General features: G+C 41.6%; 2 protein-coding genes across 6 annotated transcripts in view; one reads left to right on the top strand and one right to left on the bottom strand.

Annotated features, from left to right (window-relative positions):
* Positions 1–5,645: 5,645 nt before the first annotated feature.
* Positions 5,646–17,225, bottom strand: LOC140843395 (uncharacterized). Of its 3 annotated transcripts, none has more exons than XM_073212746.1 (2): positions 15,486–16,967; positions 5,646–9,278 (listed from the first exon to the last, which is right to left on the bottom strand). In XM_073212746.1, exons 1-2 carry the CDS (start codon positions 16,062–16,064, stop codon positions 9,267–9,269), a joined length of 591 nt encoding a protein of 196 aa, XP_073068847.1. In that variant the 5' UTR covers positions 16,065–16,967; the 3' UTR covers positions 5,646–9,266. The 3 variants fall into 3 exon arrangements, with proteins under 3 accessions (XP_073068847.1, XP_073068848.1, XP_073068846.1); XM_073212747.1 differs by lacking the exon at positions 5,646–9,278 and adding an exon at positions 11,401–13,616; XM_073212745.1 differs by lacking the exon at positions 5,646–9,278 and adding an exon at positions 17,103–17,225 and having other exon boundaries at positions 13,648–16,441.
* The window catches only part of NOL4 (nucleolar protein 4), a 383,263-nt gene continuing 382,744 nt past the window's right edge, over positions 16,976–17,494 (top strand). For 2 of the 3 annotated variants that reach the window (XM_073212740.1, XM_073212739.1), the window contains exon 1: positions 16,977–17,336. In XM_073212740.1, the coding sequence (XP_073068841.1) occupies positions 17,079–17,336 (258 nt within the window). In that variant the 5' untranslated portion in view covers positions 16,977–17,078. Of the gene's footprint in view, positions 17,337–17,494 lie in introns of all 3 variants that reach the window. The other variant, XM_073212744.1, reaches the window with a different exon arrangement.

The following is a 17,494-nucleotide window of genomic DNA, read 5'->3' as shown; positions in this document are numbered from 1 at the left end:
GTTCTCTTGGGGTGGCAGGGTGTGGGACTCTGCTTATGTGGATCGGATGTGCCTGTTACAGGCTGGTCTGTAGGTTACTGAGCACCGCACAGTATAGCTGACTGGGGGTTTGCATAATCAGACGAAGTACAGAGGGCTCCCCTACGGGGTTAAAACACTTCTGTGCACAGGCTGGGAGGGAAGCTCCTTCTCCTTTTACTTTCATGCCTGAGCATCTGCAGAGACCCCCTGAACTCTCACCTTGACTTCTCCTTGGGGTTCTGTATGAACAGCAGGTGTTACTCCCTGGGCAGAAACTCCCACTTTTAGGAAGTTATTTTGCTCTGAGTTGGCTTATTTAATTAAAACATTATTTACAATGCACTGTGGTTAAGCAGTGCATTCCTCTCTCTACCTTTGCTGAGCTGGGATTTGGAGCTAACCCTTGGCCATCTTGTGAGAGACAAAGACTTCATTAGTGTTTAGGTTTCTGCATCCTATTGTTTCTTCAGGCTGATCCTGTTTATTAGCCAGGATTCCCACCAACTTTCTGATTTACTGATGGATTGCTTTCTTGTAATTTTCAAACACTGCAAATTTCCATTAAAAAATATCAACAGATCTAATGAGGGAATGGAGAATTAAATTTGACATCTACCCCTGAAAATTCTGATAAGAAAATGATAGATTTTCATTAATTAAGGGAAAATGAATATAAATATTGGTAAATTGACCCTAAAACCCTTTAACAAAGAGTTAAATTACACCCAAGATTTATATTTGCAGCATGGAACTTTAGGTAGTCTGGTAAAGCTTATGGACCCCTTCATGAAATGATATTTTTAAATGAACAAAATAAAACACACAAGATTACATAGGAAACCAAGTATACTGAGACAGATTTTTATAAGAATTATTTTTGTACTAAAAACGTCTGTATGTCACCTTGATTCCTAAATGATAGCTTTGGGTGGACATAAAATTCTGGCATCTTCTCTTCTTAGCTATCTTCTGGCTTCTACTGTTGCTTCTGAGAATTCAGCTCTTTGTTATCTATCCCTTTATTTAATGCCTTTCCCTCTGATTGCTTCTAAAGCCTTTGTCTTTGCTGATGCCTCAGTGCCGCTGCAGCTCCTGTAGGCCTAGACGCGCACTGCCTCACAGTGGTCCTGCTGGGAACGGGGCTTTCTGAGCCAGAGTCGGTGCAGCTATCTGTTTGGGGAATTCCCTTTGAATATCGCCGTTTCCCCATACCCCTTGTTCTTCTCTCAGGGCCTCTTTACTCTGCCCTCTATATATCTCTTAACCTCTCTTGTATGTCCCTGTTTTCTGCCCGACTCTGTGCTGCGCTCTGGGCAGCCATCCATCCCTCTGGCCCGGTGTTCTTCCTCGTGGGCGCCCCTTTCTGCTGCTGGTGGCTGATTTGTGTCTGACTGTCCATTTAGTATCTCACTGTAATGATTTTTTTTTAATTTTAGACGTTTTATTTAGAAGTTTTGAAAAATATGCCTGGGCATTTTTGCTAATCTCTTGTTTTGCATCATACTTTTGTCTGTTTTTTTTAAACCTACTTGTTTTCTCTTCCTTACCTGGTAATATATGTCATCCTTGGAATATTATTCTGCAGGCTTTAAGACTTTTTTTCTGCCAATGTTTTCTTCTCTCTCTTTCTCTGAGGGTAGCCACTTCCCTTGTTGTGGGAATTTTCTGAGGCTGAAGTTTTAAAGTTACTCCTTCAGAGAAGATTTGTCCTGGGTTCTGAAGGTGAAAGTGAACACTGATGACCTAGGATCACTTAGTGTTTGATTCTTCTCGATTCTTCTCCATGCCTGTGGCTCATTAAAGCCTGAGCTGTAAGTCAACCTTACTTCTCTCCATACCTCCAGGAACTCCTGGGAGCATGCCAGCTCCGTCATGCACTTAAGCATGATTTTAAAAGTATCTAATGAGCACACCTGTGACCAGATTGTGGTTTCTAAATACTATTTTGGAGAAATGGCTTCTCTAGGGTTGGTTCACGGGAGTCCACAGTGAGCCTGCCCCCATCTTGTGTCAAAAAACAAGCAAAGTCCCCGAGGACGGAGACATGTCCCAGAGACCAAAGCAACTGACCACTGTTGTTAAATGGTCTAGTTTTATAATTTATCTAATGATTTTTGGTAATTTGCCATGTCCTTCAGAAAATAGTCAAACCCAGTGTGTGAACTTTTCACAAAACATTGAGTTAGTGCTGCCAAAATTTAGTTTACTAGACTCTGTTATAACTTTACTGTGGAATAGAAGATATTTGTTAAAACATTTGCTTATGATTAATTCATATGAATCTTTTAATAACTCTGTGTTTCCACTTATTTATCATAGTTTGTTAGTTTGTTATTATTTTTATGTGTTATTTAAAAGGAGCAAAATTACATAATATTTAATGTACTTACTTTCAGCCAGCAATTTAATTCCTTTTATTATGAACAAATGATTTGTTTCACTTTGGAATTATTTTTGCATGAGGGTTCTTTGCCTTCTTTTTTTGTCTCTTAATTGTCTACTAACAGGGATGTGTAGTTTTTAAAAATAAAGCAATTAATAGAGGAGTAATGAGAAAAATGAATCAAAAGTCATTTTTCGATATTTTTTAGACAATACAATGTCATATTTAGACATTTTCCTAAAATTTGTGCCTGTAGATATTATTTTGCTACATGTTTATAGCTGTCATCAGATTAAAATAGTAAGTTACCTGCTAAAAGTGTAAAATTCAAATATTCTTTCAAATTCCAAGTATGTTATTTCAGAAATAGGCAAATAATTTTAATAGTTATTAATTTAATAATCAGAAAGCTTAGTTAAGACAAAGACATTGAGATTTCATAGTAAAGGACCTAAGAATGCATTTCTGGTTTTCTATCTCAAATCTCATGTGATAATTGGTCTTTAACTCTTAGAGATGTTTAATTAAAATCATACTTAATTTATAAGAGACTAACTTCCTTGAAACAATTAGTTTTACCCTAAGAGGGATGGCAGAAATGAGCACAATAAATCTGAGCATATATTTTACGTGTCCTGTCACTCTTCCTTTCTGTGCAGTTCAGCAGATGCACTTGAAGCCTTCGAAGTGAAGGCTTTTTAAATAGCAGTGAAGTCATCTTTTCTCTAGGAATATCTGGAAAGCAGATTCCAGGCTAGATACACTTCATCCAAATAGGTTCTGTGTTTCTGCTAAAGAGGAAACACTTTGAGGTGAAAGAACATTTTTGCTTCGGCCTCACAGTTCTGATTCTCATTGAAACGGTGACCAGCTGTAAGATCTCGTATTTATTTATTAAGAGGTGAAAATGAAATTCATGTATTATAATTCACATAACTGTGAAACAGTCGACATTCTTAAACAAATGACTTCACAGATCATTGTAGATCAAAACAAAATCAGCCATTAGTCTGGTTTTCCTAGGAGTATTTAAAAGCCCAATTTTGGCACTATGTCAAATTCAGTATTTATCTTTACTAAGAATTAAGAGCAACAAGGTGGTTTAAGTAGTGAGAAAAAGCAAGGGCAAGGGTTCTGGACCCAAAATGGTTGGGACACTAGATAAGTGCATATCTCATTTCTTAAAGGGACAAAATAGCACTAAAGTCCTGCGTGTTCCTCCAGCCCTCAGCGGGCGTGAGTGCAGATCCTTCAGCCCAAGGGCCCCCAGGTCGCCCAGGGCAACGCACCCCCACCACAGCCTCAGTGGCTCCAGCAGCTTCCGCCTGCTCTCTGCGTTCCCACCAGGCGTCTCCCGTCTACCCACCTTGTGCTAAAGACAAGGCTGTCTGAGGCCCCGTCCACTTTTTCCTTTCTAATAGAAGTACTATTCCTGAAATGTTCATTCTGTTACCATAGATGAGAGCTAGGCATGCTTGAACATTTGATTCAGTGCTTTTCTTATGGAGGCACCACTGGATCTTGGTAAGGCAAGCCGCGTGCATTGCACAGCGACGTCCCCAACCTTCCTTTCATGACCCAGTTCTGAGTATCTGTGTATTAGTTAAGGTGTGAATGTTCTATATTGTCACCTAGTAGTGATTGCTTGTCCTCTAACAGTTTAATTTTGGCAGAAATGCTATTGTTATACAAATGTTTGTGTAACTATTTGGACATCCAGTCAACCAATTTTTATTGAGTGGTAATATATGTGCAGTTCTGTTCCAGGAACTAGAGCTACAGGAGAAAAAGAAAATAAAAAAACGAGTAACAAAATCCTTGCCCTTGTGGATTTTAGATAGTATTGCAATTTGTTCTCTTTTCTGAATAAAAATAAGAGAGAAAATAGAAACATAAAGAAATCTTTAATAATATGAGAACTTATAAGATATATAATTCTATATAATTGAAGCCAATTAGGTGCTCAAAGGGAGAATTTTACATCTGCACTGATATTCATTGGACTGAAGATGTACAACTATGTGTTAAACAGCAATACAAAATTCTGGAAATACATTAACTTTTTAAATGCAAAACATTAGGACTTTACAATATGTTTGTCTAAATGGACTGCACATAATAATAATATAATCAGAATAACATATTGAAATGATGTCCTATGAAGGGCATAAAATATCATTTCATTGATATTCTTGTGAAAAACATATGACTTGAATTTAATCATAAAACATCAGACAAACCTAAACTGAAAGTTATACCACAGCTAACTCTCTGACCTACGTGCTTCAGAAGTGTCAAGGTCATAAAATGCAAAGAAACAAAGAATCGTGTGGGATCAGAGGAGATCAAGGGGAGAGAGCAGCTGGATCCAAAGTGCAGTCGTGGTTAGAACTGGACTTGAAAAAGGACATTAGTGGAACAATTGGTGAAACGAAGACGAGGTGCAGGTTATTTGACTGTATTTTTAATTTCCTGGCTGTGATCCTTACATGTGGTTATATAAAATGTTAACTGTCAGGGTACCTGGGTGGAGGGCATATTCTTTGTACTGTTCTTAAATGGATGAAATTATTTCAAGATGATAAGTTTAAAAAATACAAATTAAATTAAAGATATTTTAATTAAAAGTATTTTATATTATAAAGTGGAACTTTCCCTTCCAGTCCTAATGAAGATATAAAACCTATAAATTTGCCCTTCTGTTTTCACCCACTCCAGCCTTGTATGGTTTCTGGAATTCATTTGGTGACTACTTGAGATTACCTCCAGAGTAACAGAATCACCAATAATAACTAATCGAGTAACATATCTTTTTACAACAGGTACAAAGCTAAAAGTCAATTTAATTAGAAAACTATAACTGTATTCCATTTACAACTGTAATTATAACTTAGTGTTGATCTGGCTTTCAAATTTGAGATGGCGTCAGAAGCGACTGGAGGGCTTGTTAAAATGAAGATTCTTTGGCTCTACCCTCATGAGTTTCTGATTCAGTAGGTCTGGGGTAGGGGTGTAAGAATTTGCTTTTCTAAAACTTTTTGGGTGAGACTTTTTGGGTGGACTACCCTTTGGCAAACACCGGTCTAGAAAATAACTTGAAATTGTAGGATTAATGTATCACTACATCGCTGTTATTTCTAGTGCATATAATATAGTTGAACATAAAGACCAATAAAAAAGCTCATTTTTAACTTCATTTTAACCCAGTTGCTAAACTAGAGTATAAATAGTGGAAACTGTAAACTATTTTCAGGTGAACTTGAAATCCTAATGCCAATGTTGGTATTGTTAATGGGTGGGACATCTGGGAGGTCCTATGTCATGCGAGCGGAGTGTTCGTGAATGGGTTTAGTGCCTTACAGAAAAGACCCCAGAGGGATCCCTAGCCTCTCACCACGCGAGGGCACAAGGAGGCGTCAGCTGTGTCCGGGAGGAGGGCCTTCACGAGAGTGTGCCCATGTGGGCGCCTTGGTCTTGGGCTTTCTGTCCTGCAAAGCTGGGATTTAAATAAAGGTCTGTTTCTCTTAAGTTACCTAGTCTGTAGTATTCGGTTATAGCTGCCCAAATGGGCTAGGGCAAGTCTGGTGTGTGAGGTATTTGGGAATCCTCACTCCTATACTTGCAACAAGAAAAGGCTGGACAAGCTAAAAACCAATTACTTTTCTTGGACTCATCAGACAACTGAGGCTGCAGGGCAAATCTGCAGCCTGAAATCTAGATGCAGCTAGATACAGCTAAGATTTGCTAACTGGAACAGAAGTTACTAATCATAAAGAGGTAAAAACACATAAAAGGTAATTTTATGAGCTGCTAGAGGCTGAGAGTGGACTAGTCTGGGAGTGAGAAGCTCATGGAGGCCACAGGCTCAAGAAGTCCCCTGCACTCTCCTGGCCATTCACTCCATGAATCTCGCCAAGTTCTCGGGAGGAGGAAATCGCGATGGATAAAGAGGGGCGTTCCACGATGCATGGCGGCCTGTCCCCCACAGCACATAACAGTCCCTAACGTGCACGCTGCTCAGACAGTCTGCAAACATGGCCCCAGAACAAAACTGAAGGCAAAATAGATGAATTCACTACATTCTTGCATACTTCACTGCCTCTTTCTCTGTGGTTATAGAGCAGGTGTAGGTCATTAAAGATAAAATGGTCCGCACAGCCCCAGGAACCCTTTGGTTTTCAGTGGCTTTCATAAAACGCAGAATAAAGGCTTTCCAAGCTCATACTTGGAACATTTACCAAAATAAGCCACATTCTGGGTCATAAAACACACCTTAAATTTGGATAAGAATGGACATTGTACAGAGAGTGTCCTCAGAGCACATGGAATTAAATTAGAAGTCAATAAAATAAAGATATTTGCAATGGAAAGATCCATTTTTAAGTTAATTTTTGTATAAAACATAAGGTCTGTGTCTAGGTTCATGTTTATGCATATGGTGTCCAGTTGTTCCAACACAATGTCCTGAAAATACCACCTTTCTCCACTAGGTTGTCTTTGCACTTTTGCAAAAATCAGTTGTATTTTGTTTGGATCTATTTCTGGGCTACTTTTTTCCATTGATCTGTGTGTCTGTTCTTTTACCAAAGGCATGCTTTCTTGATTATTGTAGTTTTATAATGAGACTTAAAATCAGATAATGTAAGTTCTCCAACTTTGATTTTCTTCAATATTGTGTTGATTGTTCTAGTTCCCTTAGGTTGGTATGAACTTCTGCAGGTAGTTTTCTGTGTGGACACAGACTTTCAATTGAGTAGAAGCCTAAGAGTTCAATTGCTGGGTCATATGGCAAACCTAGGTTTTGCTTTGCAAGAAAGTACCAAACTATCTTTCAAAGAGATTGTACCGTCTTGCATTCCCACCAGCCCTGTCACTTGAATGACAATTCCTGTTGTTCCACAGTCTCACCAGCTGTTAGTATTAGATTTTTTGATTTAGCCATTTTAACAGATGTGCAGTGGTATCTTTTGTGTTTCAATTTACAATTCACTAATGACAAATGACATCGAGCGTCTTCTCATATGTGCACTTGCCATGTGTTTACCTTCTTGGGAGGGACATACGTTTAGGTTTTTGGTCCATTTCTTAATTGTATTGTTTGCTTTCTTATTGTTGGGTTTTAAGAATTCTTTATGTATTTTGGGTACAAGTCCTTTATCAGATACCTGTTTTGCAAGTCTTTTCTCCCGGTCTGCAGTTTGTCTTTCATTCTCTTAGCAGTGTTTCCATAGAGCAGAAAGTTTTATTTTTAATAAAGTCCAAGTTACATTTTTCTTTCATGGATCATGATTTTGGTGTTGTATCTAAAAACTAACTGAAGGTCACATAGATTTTCTCTGTTTTTTTTTCTAGAAGTTTTAAAGGTTTAGATTTTACATAAAGTTCTAGATATTTTCCCAGCTAATTTTCATGTAAAGTTTAAATTCTATCTAGGTTCTTTTTTTTCGTTGCATATGCGTGTCCAGTTGTCCCAGCATTGTTTGTTGAAAAGAATATCTTTGCTCCATTCAGTTGCCATTTCTCTTCTGTCAGTACACTTGCTTGATGGACTTCTGGGGTTTTTATTCTGTTCTGATGATCTATGTGTCTATTCATTAGTCTGTACCATACTGTCTCAATTGTGGCTTTATAATAAGCATTGAAATTGGGTCTTGTATCTCCTATATCTTTGTTTTCCTTCTTCTTTAAACTGTTGGCTACTTAGGTCTTTTGCCTTTTATGTAACTTACAATTTATTAATTTCTACAAAGTAACTCAGAGTTTTGTACTTTCCTGCATATAGATGCTGTATATTTTTAGATTTATGCTTAAGAATTTCATAGGTTTTCAGTGCTAGCATAAATGGTATTTTTAAAATTTCACATGAAAAGTGTTTAAAATTTCACATGCTGCTTTATAGGAAAACTGGCTTTTATATATATTGACCTGGTATTTTGCAATCTTGCTATAATTGCTTATTTATTCCAGGCATTTGGGTTTATAGATTATTTATGGTTTTTTACCTAGGCAACTTTGCCATCTGTGAAAAAGATAGTTTTGTTTTTTCCTTCCTATTTTTTGTACCTTCTATTTTCTTCCATCCTTTAAAAGAAATCTTACTTCATTAGCTAGGAGTTATAATACAAGGTTGAATAGGAGAGGTAGGATGGGACAATCTTTCCTTGTTCTGAAACTTATGGAAAAAGTGCCTAATTCTCACAATTAAGTATGATCAGTGGCTTTTCACAAAGCAAACCATCTGTATATTCAGCACATAGAATAGGAAACATATAGTTGCTGGCATTTTAGAAACCCTCATAGTGTCCTTTCCAGTCACTACATCCTGAGTAACCACTATCCTGACATCTGCCACCATAAATTAGTTTTGTCTGGTTTTGAATAAAATCTTCGGAGTTTACTTCTATTCTTGTTGCTTGTGCTTTTATTAGATGGTAGTTGGTTTTCCTGGTTTTGGATGTTTATAATTATACGCTTGTATTTGGTTGATCTTAATCTGAGACAAACCTGTTTACTCAAATTGTGGATGTTTTCTTCTACAGAGAATTTATATTCACTTTTTCTATGAGCTAGTTGGAAATCCATAACTATTTTAGCCCCTTCAAGTGTCTCTGGCTTAAAACAGCAGCTTCAGGCACAGCTCTTGTAACTGGGCTACCAATCTAATGCTCACTCTTCCTGCTGTAATGTTGGTATTGACTTTGCTCAGAAGATAACACAGCCCCTTAGGTGTTCACTGATCAGCTTTCCATAGACATTTCAGGAGGTGCTTTTCCGGCATCCTGCAAGCCCAGTATACAGCCAGAGCTATGCCTTATGCATCCTCGAGTTGTTTTCTTGATGAAGGCCCTCTTACAGTCTCTGGTCATCCATGGCACTAGAAGCAGATATCCACATTAATTTTATCCTTAAACTTATAAATCAATACTATGTCTTTACCTTCATGGGTGTTAATAGGAAAGTGAGCCAATGTCATCATACATATTCCTTAATTAACTGATTGATACTTATAAATGATATAGTTTTCTGCTATAAATAATGGTCAAATGAATGTTTTTGGAAGATTTAAAAATGTGTAAGGCATGGCATCACTGCATTTTTTTTTTGAATTTAGTAAATTTGATACTCCAACAAACTGGTATGCTCAGATAACTTTATCCGAGTCAGAGAAGTCCCAAGATTTCAAGGACTATTACTGTTTCAAAATGCATTTATATGTGTTTTCTATAAGAGCATATATGCACATAAATATACTCAGAAGCATAGCTGTCTTTGTGAACCATTCTCTACCACTAATCCTCAAAGACCTGCTCCATCTTCCCCCTGTAGGTGGGTTTGTTCCAATCATCACACCAAATTATAAAGTAATAACTAAATGACTCTGAAAGGTTTGCTTGGCTCATAGCTTCATTGTATCTAATGAGAGTGTCCCTAATAAATCATGCTGTCTGCTTTGTCAGGTGATTTGTGTGTCACACACAGTATGTGAAGCTCTGCTTCATGGTCAGGTCAATCTAAAATTCACGATTCATTAAGGTGAATGGAAGTTGTCACCTCCATGCTGGTGCTTTGCTTTTCCAGGACAGCAGGGTCATCAAAGAGGACAGTTTAAATTGAATTTCCAAAGAGGTATTTTGCATATAAGATAAACACTTCTTTTTTGAAAAGTTAATTCTCATTCCCAAAACTCAATATGCACTATTAAAAAACTTAAATTTTTAGAACCTCAAAATGGTCAAGAAGCCTAATTAAAGAGTTTCCTGGTGATTTGGGTGATGTTCATTTTAAAAGAGAAAAGAAAAGGGAAATCGAAAACTTTTCCTGATTTGTGTTTCAATGCCTGTTAGTTTAGTCCCAGGGAAACTCAGGGTAATTATCTGTCAGCTTTCCTTTTTACAAAGGACAGTATTTTAGCATTATTACAGTTATTTTACAGATTCTGATGTTTGAACTCAGATGTCTTTCTGTGAAAACTATTTCTAGTCTATGGTTTTAGACAAGAAATCTCTGTGTCTGTTCTTGTCATTTTTATCCTGAAAGTTAAACTAATGTCCTACAATGATAAGCAATGTATTATAAATAATATGTAAGGGCTAGACAGTGATGGTAAGATATCAGTTGGTCCACTAAACAGAAACCAGAGTAAGAACTGGAAGTATTTATTAAAAAACTGGAAATAATAGGAGTTGGGCAGAGATGCAATTTTCTCTCTTCCCAAAGGTGTTTTTATTTTCCATGACAAAGTGCCTATTTTGAAAGTAATGTAGAAATTCTACAACAGTGCTGCCCAATGAGTCAAAGATGAATATGTGGATTACTGTTTTAAGACATATTTTGGAAGAACAGATAAGCCATATGGCTAGTGGGACATAAAGCAATATTTGGGGCAGGAAAAATGAATTTTCTTCTCTTTACAAGGGACATGAACACCAGACTGCTAGCTTTGGATTTTATCATAGTGTAATAGCTAGATGAAAATGTTGGCTGGGTAAACATTGAATGAACCCATATGTGGCTGTCAAAATGCAGCAACTGGATGTAGCATGGACTTGCTCATATGGAGATGGTAAAGGTAGGAATTAAAGAGAAATTAGGCAAATCCACTAGACTGTCAAATCTAATTTGCTCTTACTTTTCACGCTAAGTACTTAGGGTACTTCTGACCAGTGTATCATATTTAATGGTGATCATACCAAACATAAATTTCAGTCAGTTTGGAACCAAACAACAATCATTAAATTTCTAGTCTTTTTTCTTTAGGTTGGGAAATGAATAAAGATACTTAAATCTTACAAATAAAAGGAAATGTATTTTGCTATGTCTTCTTAGTAATGACAGCTAAAGATCAGGACAATATCTTAATTCTCTCAAAAGCGTTTATTTCTGAACCAAAAGATGGCTACAGCATACTGAACATAGGCTATTTTCAAAATTGTTTGGGAGAAGGGTCAATAGAATGGAAGTCACCTAATAAAATCAGATTTTGACACTTTTTATGTAGTCCCAAATTTCCCTATCCACTCAAGCTATGCATTTCTGCTTTTCATTTTGAAATGTACCATGCTATATGGTAATCAGATTGCTTGTTGAGGTGGCCATTTGCTTCCTTACAAATTCCTTTTCCTTGGAAGAGTTATTAATAGACTGTTTAGCATCTGAATGCATAATGATGTTCAGAACTTCCAGATTTCAAAGTAGAAATTAGCATCCATCAGGACCTCTAATGCAGCTAAGGCTCCAGTTTCAGTGACTTAGCTCGGTAGACAGTCTCTACTGGACGTTGCCAATGAAAGATCTGCTCATAGGCCACCTTCAGATTCTCAATTCCTGTTAGAGCCTCCAGGACCTGGTCCAATCTAGACTCGTTCTAACCAAAGCTTTTAATCTTTTCTTTTAAAATTTTAAATGATTTTAAGGCCACACAAATTTTGGAACTCACTAACAATTTAGGTCTAGTCAAGGAGTGATGCAAATGTCTTGGCTGTTTCCCTCAGGCTTTCCCATGGCCAGTGTCACACCAATAGGAGCCAGCTTCTGCTACTCAGCACATGATGTTCTAGTCGTACGGTATCAGTTTATCCAAAACCAGTATCAAAAGATGGAAGCTTTCCCTTTTGGGGGGTGGAGAAATGTGGGTAAAGGTGATGTCATTTATTCCTATGGCTTTAAATTTCTTGTGTTTATGTCTGCAGCCCAGACTTTTCTCTGAAGTTTAAGCTCCTATATTCAAATGCCCACGTCAACAACTAATTTAACTTCTCTGAAATTAAATTCTTTGTTTGTGCCTCTGCATGTCAACCAGCTTCTGCTCCTACCCCAGCCTCCGACTCCCGATCTGTTCTTCCTCAAACTCCCCAAGTCAGTGGCCTCACTGGCCTTACTGTTAGAGCCAGAAGTCATGTGATCATCCTTGACTCAGTCTTTTCCCTCTCTTGCTACATGCAGTCCACCAGCAAGCCATCTTCTAGCTTTAAAACACATCTTTAATGAGTCATTTTCTTCCTCTGCCTCAACCATTACCTTTCTAATCCATCATCATCATATTTCACCTAAGCTATTACAATTACTGCAGGTTTCCTACGGGGTCTTCTTGCTCCTGAGCTTGCCCCATTCCAATCTTTTCTCCTCAAAGTATCCAAAGAAACAGAAACATGCATATCCAATAGTGTAATTCTCCTGCTTTAAACCTTTATTGATTTCCCACTAGACAATATAAAATGCAGACTCCTTACCATAGCAAGCGCTGTCCTACAAGATCAGGCTGCAGAAGACTACTTACACTTCATACCCCATCTCTCTCTTTCAAGCTCCATAAGCTCCAGCTGCACTGGTCTCTGTTTTTTCAACATGCCAAGGGTGTCTGCCTTAGGACCCGTGTACTGTGACTGTACGTGCCTTCCTGCTTCTCCTCATGGTCTACTCCTTTGCATTCTTCAGGTCTCGTGGTGTTTCCGGGATCACCACGCCCCTCCATCTACTGCTGTTTTCTATTACAGCACCAGGTTTCCCCTCCTAGCACTTATCTCAAGTGCTAATTATTTATTTCCTTGTTTCTTATCTGTTTTCTTTAGGAAAATTTAAGTTCCATTAGATGAGGACCATACATGTACAACTGTCTTATTTATTGACTGCTTTAACACTGGAGTCTATCAGAATAATTGGCACCCAGTAATATTTGTCGAATGGAAGCAGGATCACATGGATGGACAAATGAAGGCTTGTTTCTTCTCTGAACCCTTATGATTACAGATTGTATGTTGTTTGCCTGTAACATTCTGCTGATGAGTGTGTTGTGTTGATGAGTATTTGCGATTGATACTAAAATGAAAGTTCTTCCAGATTTTTAAAAATGTCGTATATAAACTGACCATAAGGTTGGAAGAAATTTCATTTCATAACAAAATCATGTTGACTATCACTTAAAATTTGGGTTATCCTTAACTAAAAGACAATTTTATGATGTAACAATTCTGACTTCCTCTCCCTATAAATAGCAGGCAGGACCCTGGACAAGGATTAGGAACTGGCATTCAGGTATGGGGGTGAAGAGTCATTTTCTGGAGAGAGATGCTCTGTAGAGAGGCAGTTCTGAAGAAAGTGTCTTGGGCGACACCAGATTCAGTTCCAGATACCCTAGTCACATGAATCACACAGCTGAGGTAAAGTTCTGGTAAGGATCTCCAGGCAGAACTGGGAAGACCTGGTTCTAGAAAGGCTGAAAGGAGAGAAATGAATCTGGGGTGAGTTGCTGAAGCAGGTTTAGGTTTTGTCAGGTGTTTACACTTTTAAGTAAGAAAATATGGTAAATGATATCGACTCAGTCTGCACAATTAATCATGAGTATGTGCAGAACGGAGGACACCTTGGACTCCATGGAGACCTGAGAATCCACAAGGCTCTGGGATGCTGGGCCCTTAAGACATTGGGACTTTCTTGTCCTTTAATCCAGTGAATGTTCGCTGTCTATGGTTAATGGTTTACCTCTACCTTCTAAAAAAATGCATCTTGTATGATTTGTTTTAATTTTTGTGTTTTTTTTTTGCTTTTATGTCAAATTTAATTAATGTAGCTGCGGGGTTGATGAAATACTTGCCTGTATTCTATGAGTTCTTTATGCCTAAAGTGTTATGATTTCCATAGGGTGTCAAGTATAATCATAAGTCTAGTGAACATTTATATGTGGGAAGGCCCTGGAATTTCCTTACATGAGGACCAACTCCATTCAAGCACCACCCAGCAAAAGCCACCACCAGGGGTGGACAAAGACTCTGCCTACCTGCTTATTTCTTCCCTTTTTCTCTTTCTCCTTCCTTTATTAACTCAACATTTATTTACTAAGCATTTATTATGTACATTGTTCATTGTGCTGGAGCTACTTAGAAAACAAGAAAATATAAGTATAGTACAAGGAGAAATATAGCTCTTATGATATAAAACAATGTTTCCCAAACTACAAGTGCCATCATGTGCTGCCTCATAGAATAAATTTATTGGGTTAGGACCACACTCTACCAAATAATAATAATAATAATAATAATAAATAATAATAATAAATGGGATAAAAATGGTAAATATCAGTGTATATTGCATGTAATAAACTATTTTTTCATTAAAATTTTTGGAGGACAGATGTATGCACTGTATGCCAATGTAAAATACGTCTTACTATGAGGCAAGGTTTAAAAACTGTTTGAAAGACACTATCTTGAGGAGTTGAGACAGACTGTTTTAACTTACGTAGTCAAGGAGGAGGGCTTTATAGATCTCAAAGTACTTGAGTGGGTAGATGAGATGGGGTGAGATTTCACATAAAAGAGATTACCAAAAATAATTTTGAAATTGTGAATAGTAAGTTATAACCTTACTCTTGAATGAATGACCTACTCTAGGACCGACTGTAATTCCAGAATATAGGAAACATGACCAATATACAACAAAATCTAGATCTCGCCACTTGGAATCATCCTCTGCGTCTGATGCCACGAGGGACCCTTGTAAAGAGTATTCCTGTGAGGCATACCACACCGAAAGGGTGATTTAAATATTCTGTCCAACTGCTTGTTCCAAATATTTATGTATTTAAGATATTGACAATTTTTTAAAAATGGGAGAAGCCTAAAGATAAATGTCCAGTTCAACAAACTGCAAGTGACACTTTCCCCACCCCCAGTTACATTACATCAACCGTGGCTCCTGCTGGGGATGGACTCTCAGCTCTCCTGGTCCAATAGATATTTACTGGGTAAAAATTCAAGGGCTCAGGACAACTGATTTATTTTAGCAAAAAAATTTTTTGGTACAAAAGAAGAAAATAATAATAAAAGCAGTCAGGGTGGCCTCTGGAGAAGGGGAGCTGTTGTAGCTAATCTTACAAGTTAATGAGAATTCACCGGGACAAGAGCGCCTGAGGGTAGAAAGGAGCTTGGGGGTGGGGTAAAACTCTTCCCTGCAGCTGGCCCTCTCCTTCATTTGTTGCTCCAATAAGCAGTAATTAGGTCCTGAGCTAATGGTGTCAGCTGATCTGCTGTTTTTAGGCTAGACCCGGAGGAATCTCCATGGAAACCCTGCTGGAGTCGTCCCCCACCTGGATGCTGAGTGCTCCTTTCCGCCACCTGGCTGCCGCCCGGCCGCTTCTACCTCCGCCCGCCTCTAACCTGCAGCCTGCAGCATGCGCACTGCCCCCGGGATCCCTAAATGGGACAATTCTGCCCGTGACGTCAGCGCCCAGCCGTCTCCACAGAAACTTTTGTCCCCTTGGCCAATCAGAGAGCTCGGAAGGGCCGGGCGGGGAGGCGGAGAGGGGAGCGAGCGGGGCGGGGTGAGGCGCGAGGCGAGGGGTCTGGCGCGCGGGCCGCTCCGCCGCTACAGGCCTCCGGGGGCGCGCCCAGCCCGCGCTGCGGGAGCTGCGGGCCCTGTGCACGTGCTGGGACTCGCTGCGGCGCCGAGGGTCGACCCCGGCGTTCCCGGGCTTCGGTCCTGCGGACGGCAGCGACGGACGGGGTGGGCTCGGACGCGGGGCGCCGGCCTCGGCGGAGGGGAAAATAAAGAGGAGCGGCCGCAGGCGCCGCGCGCGGAGGATGGGGGCGCCCCGGTGCCCAGCTCGGTAGCAGGCGGGTGGGAGCCCTGGATGGAGCAGCCGCTGGAGCGGGTCGCCCCAGCGCATCGTCCAGAGGAACTCACCCTGGCCGCGCAGGGTCCGTGACGCGGCGGCCGGCTAGACGTCCGAAACCGACTGCGTGAAAGGCCACCTAACCGAGCCAAGGGAAATGGATCTTGCTGCATTTTATTTTCACGGTTTTAAGCATCTGTATCATAAACTTCGCTGCCTTGTACCCAGTTGAAGAGAGCCGCAGAGTCCTGTGTGGGGACCGGGGACCCAGCGGCGGCCTGGGGGGTGCGCCCACGGCCCCTGGCCCGGGTGTCTGTCTGGGGACCACTGTCCGTCCTGCAGAGCCACGCCGCATCTCCACGGATGCTCGGCCAGTTCTGGAACTGAACTCCTGGAACCTATCTGCCGGCGGGAATTCAGCCTGAACGCATCTGAAGAAATGACATTTTAAGCCGTTTTAAAAATGCCTTAATGTTGTCCCGTGCAGCGGGGCTTTGATGGGCTTGACAGCGTGACCGGTGAGAACTTTCCCTCCGCAGTCGCCTAGCGGCCGCGCTCGAGACACCGGAGCGGGTGGACCCTGGAGGCAGCGGAGCCGGCCAGTGCCCGTCGGGGCTCGCAGGCGCTCGGCGCGGCCTCCAGGGCGCAGCGCTGGCCCTGGACTCAGCGGGGAGGGCGCGGGGGCGGCGCAGCGCCGCGCCCGTCCTGAGGACCCAGCCCGGGCGCTGCGCGGGCCCACCTGCCGTCAGCATCGGGCTTCCAGCGCCCCGGGCGCGGGGTCTTAACGCCGCAGCCCAGCCCTGCGAGCCGGATGCTGTTGGGAAGGTCCCGGCCGCACGGCGATAGAGGCCCATCGCGAGGACGCCGAGAAGAGCGCGACGCGGCCGAGGCCGTTTGGAGAGCCCGGGACCCGGCGGCACGGGACCGCCCGTCGCGCCGGCCGGACCCCCGCCCCCTCCCGACCCGCCCCCGCCCCCGCCCCCGCGGGCTCCGGCGGGGCCGCCGCTCTCCCGGCCCGGGGACAGGTGCGCAGAGCGCGCGCAGCTGGCGGGCGGCCGCGAGCGGCACATGGAGAGCGAGCGCGACATGTACCGCCAGTTCCAGGACTGGTGCCTCAGGACGTACGGGGACTCGGGCAAGACCAAGACGGTGACCCGCAGGAAATACGAGCGCATCGTCCAGCTCCTCAACGGCTCCGAGTCCAGCTCCACGGACAACGCCAAATTTAAGTTCTGGGTCAAGTCCAAGGGCTTCCAGCTGGGCCCGCCGGACGAGGGCCGCGGGGGCGGTGCCAGGCCGCTGCTGTACGTGCCGGTCAAGACCGCGGTGAGTGCCCGGCCCGCGCGGCCGTCCGCCAGGGGCCTGCCGAGCCACTGCGGCCTCTCCCCGGCGCCCGCTCCGGGCCATTGTCACGTCCCGCCTTGGCCACGCGCGGGGTCCGCGCCGGCAGCCGGGGCGCGCGCTCCGGGAACAGATGATGCTGA

Source organism: Manis javanica, chromosome 9 (genome assembly GCF_040802235.1).
Source record: "Manis javanica isolate MJ-LG chromosome 9, MJ_LKY, whole genome shotgun sequence".
Taxonomy (NCBI): Eukaryota; Metazoa; Chordata; class Mammalia; order Pholidota; family Manidae; genus Manis; species Manis javanica.
The sequence above is the reverse complement of the archived record's forward strand: the minus strand, read 5'-3'. Positions and strand labels throughout refer to the sequence as shown.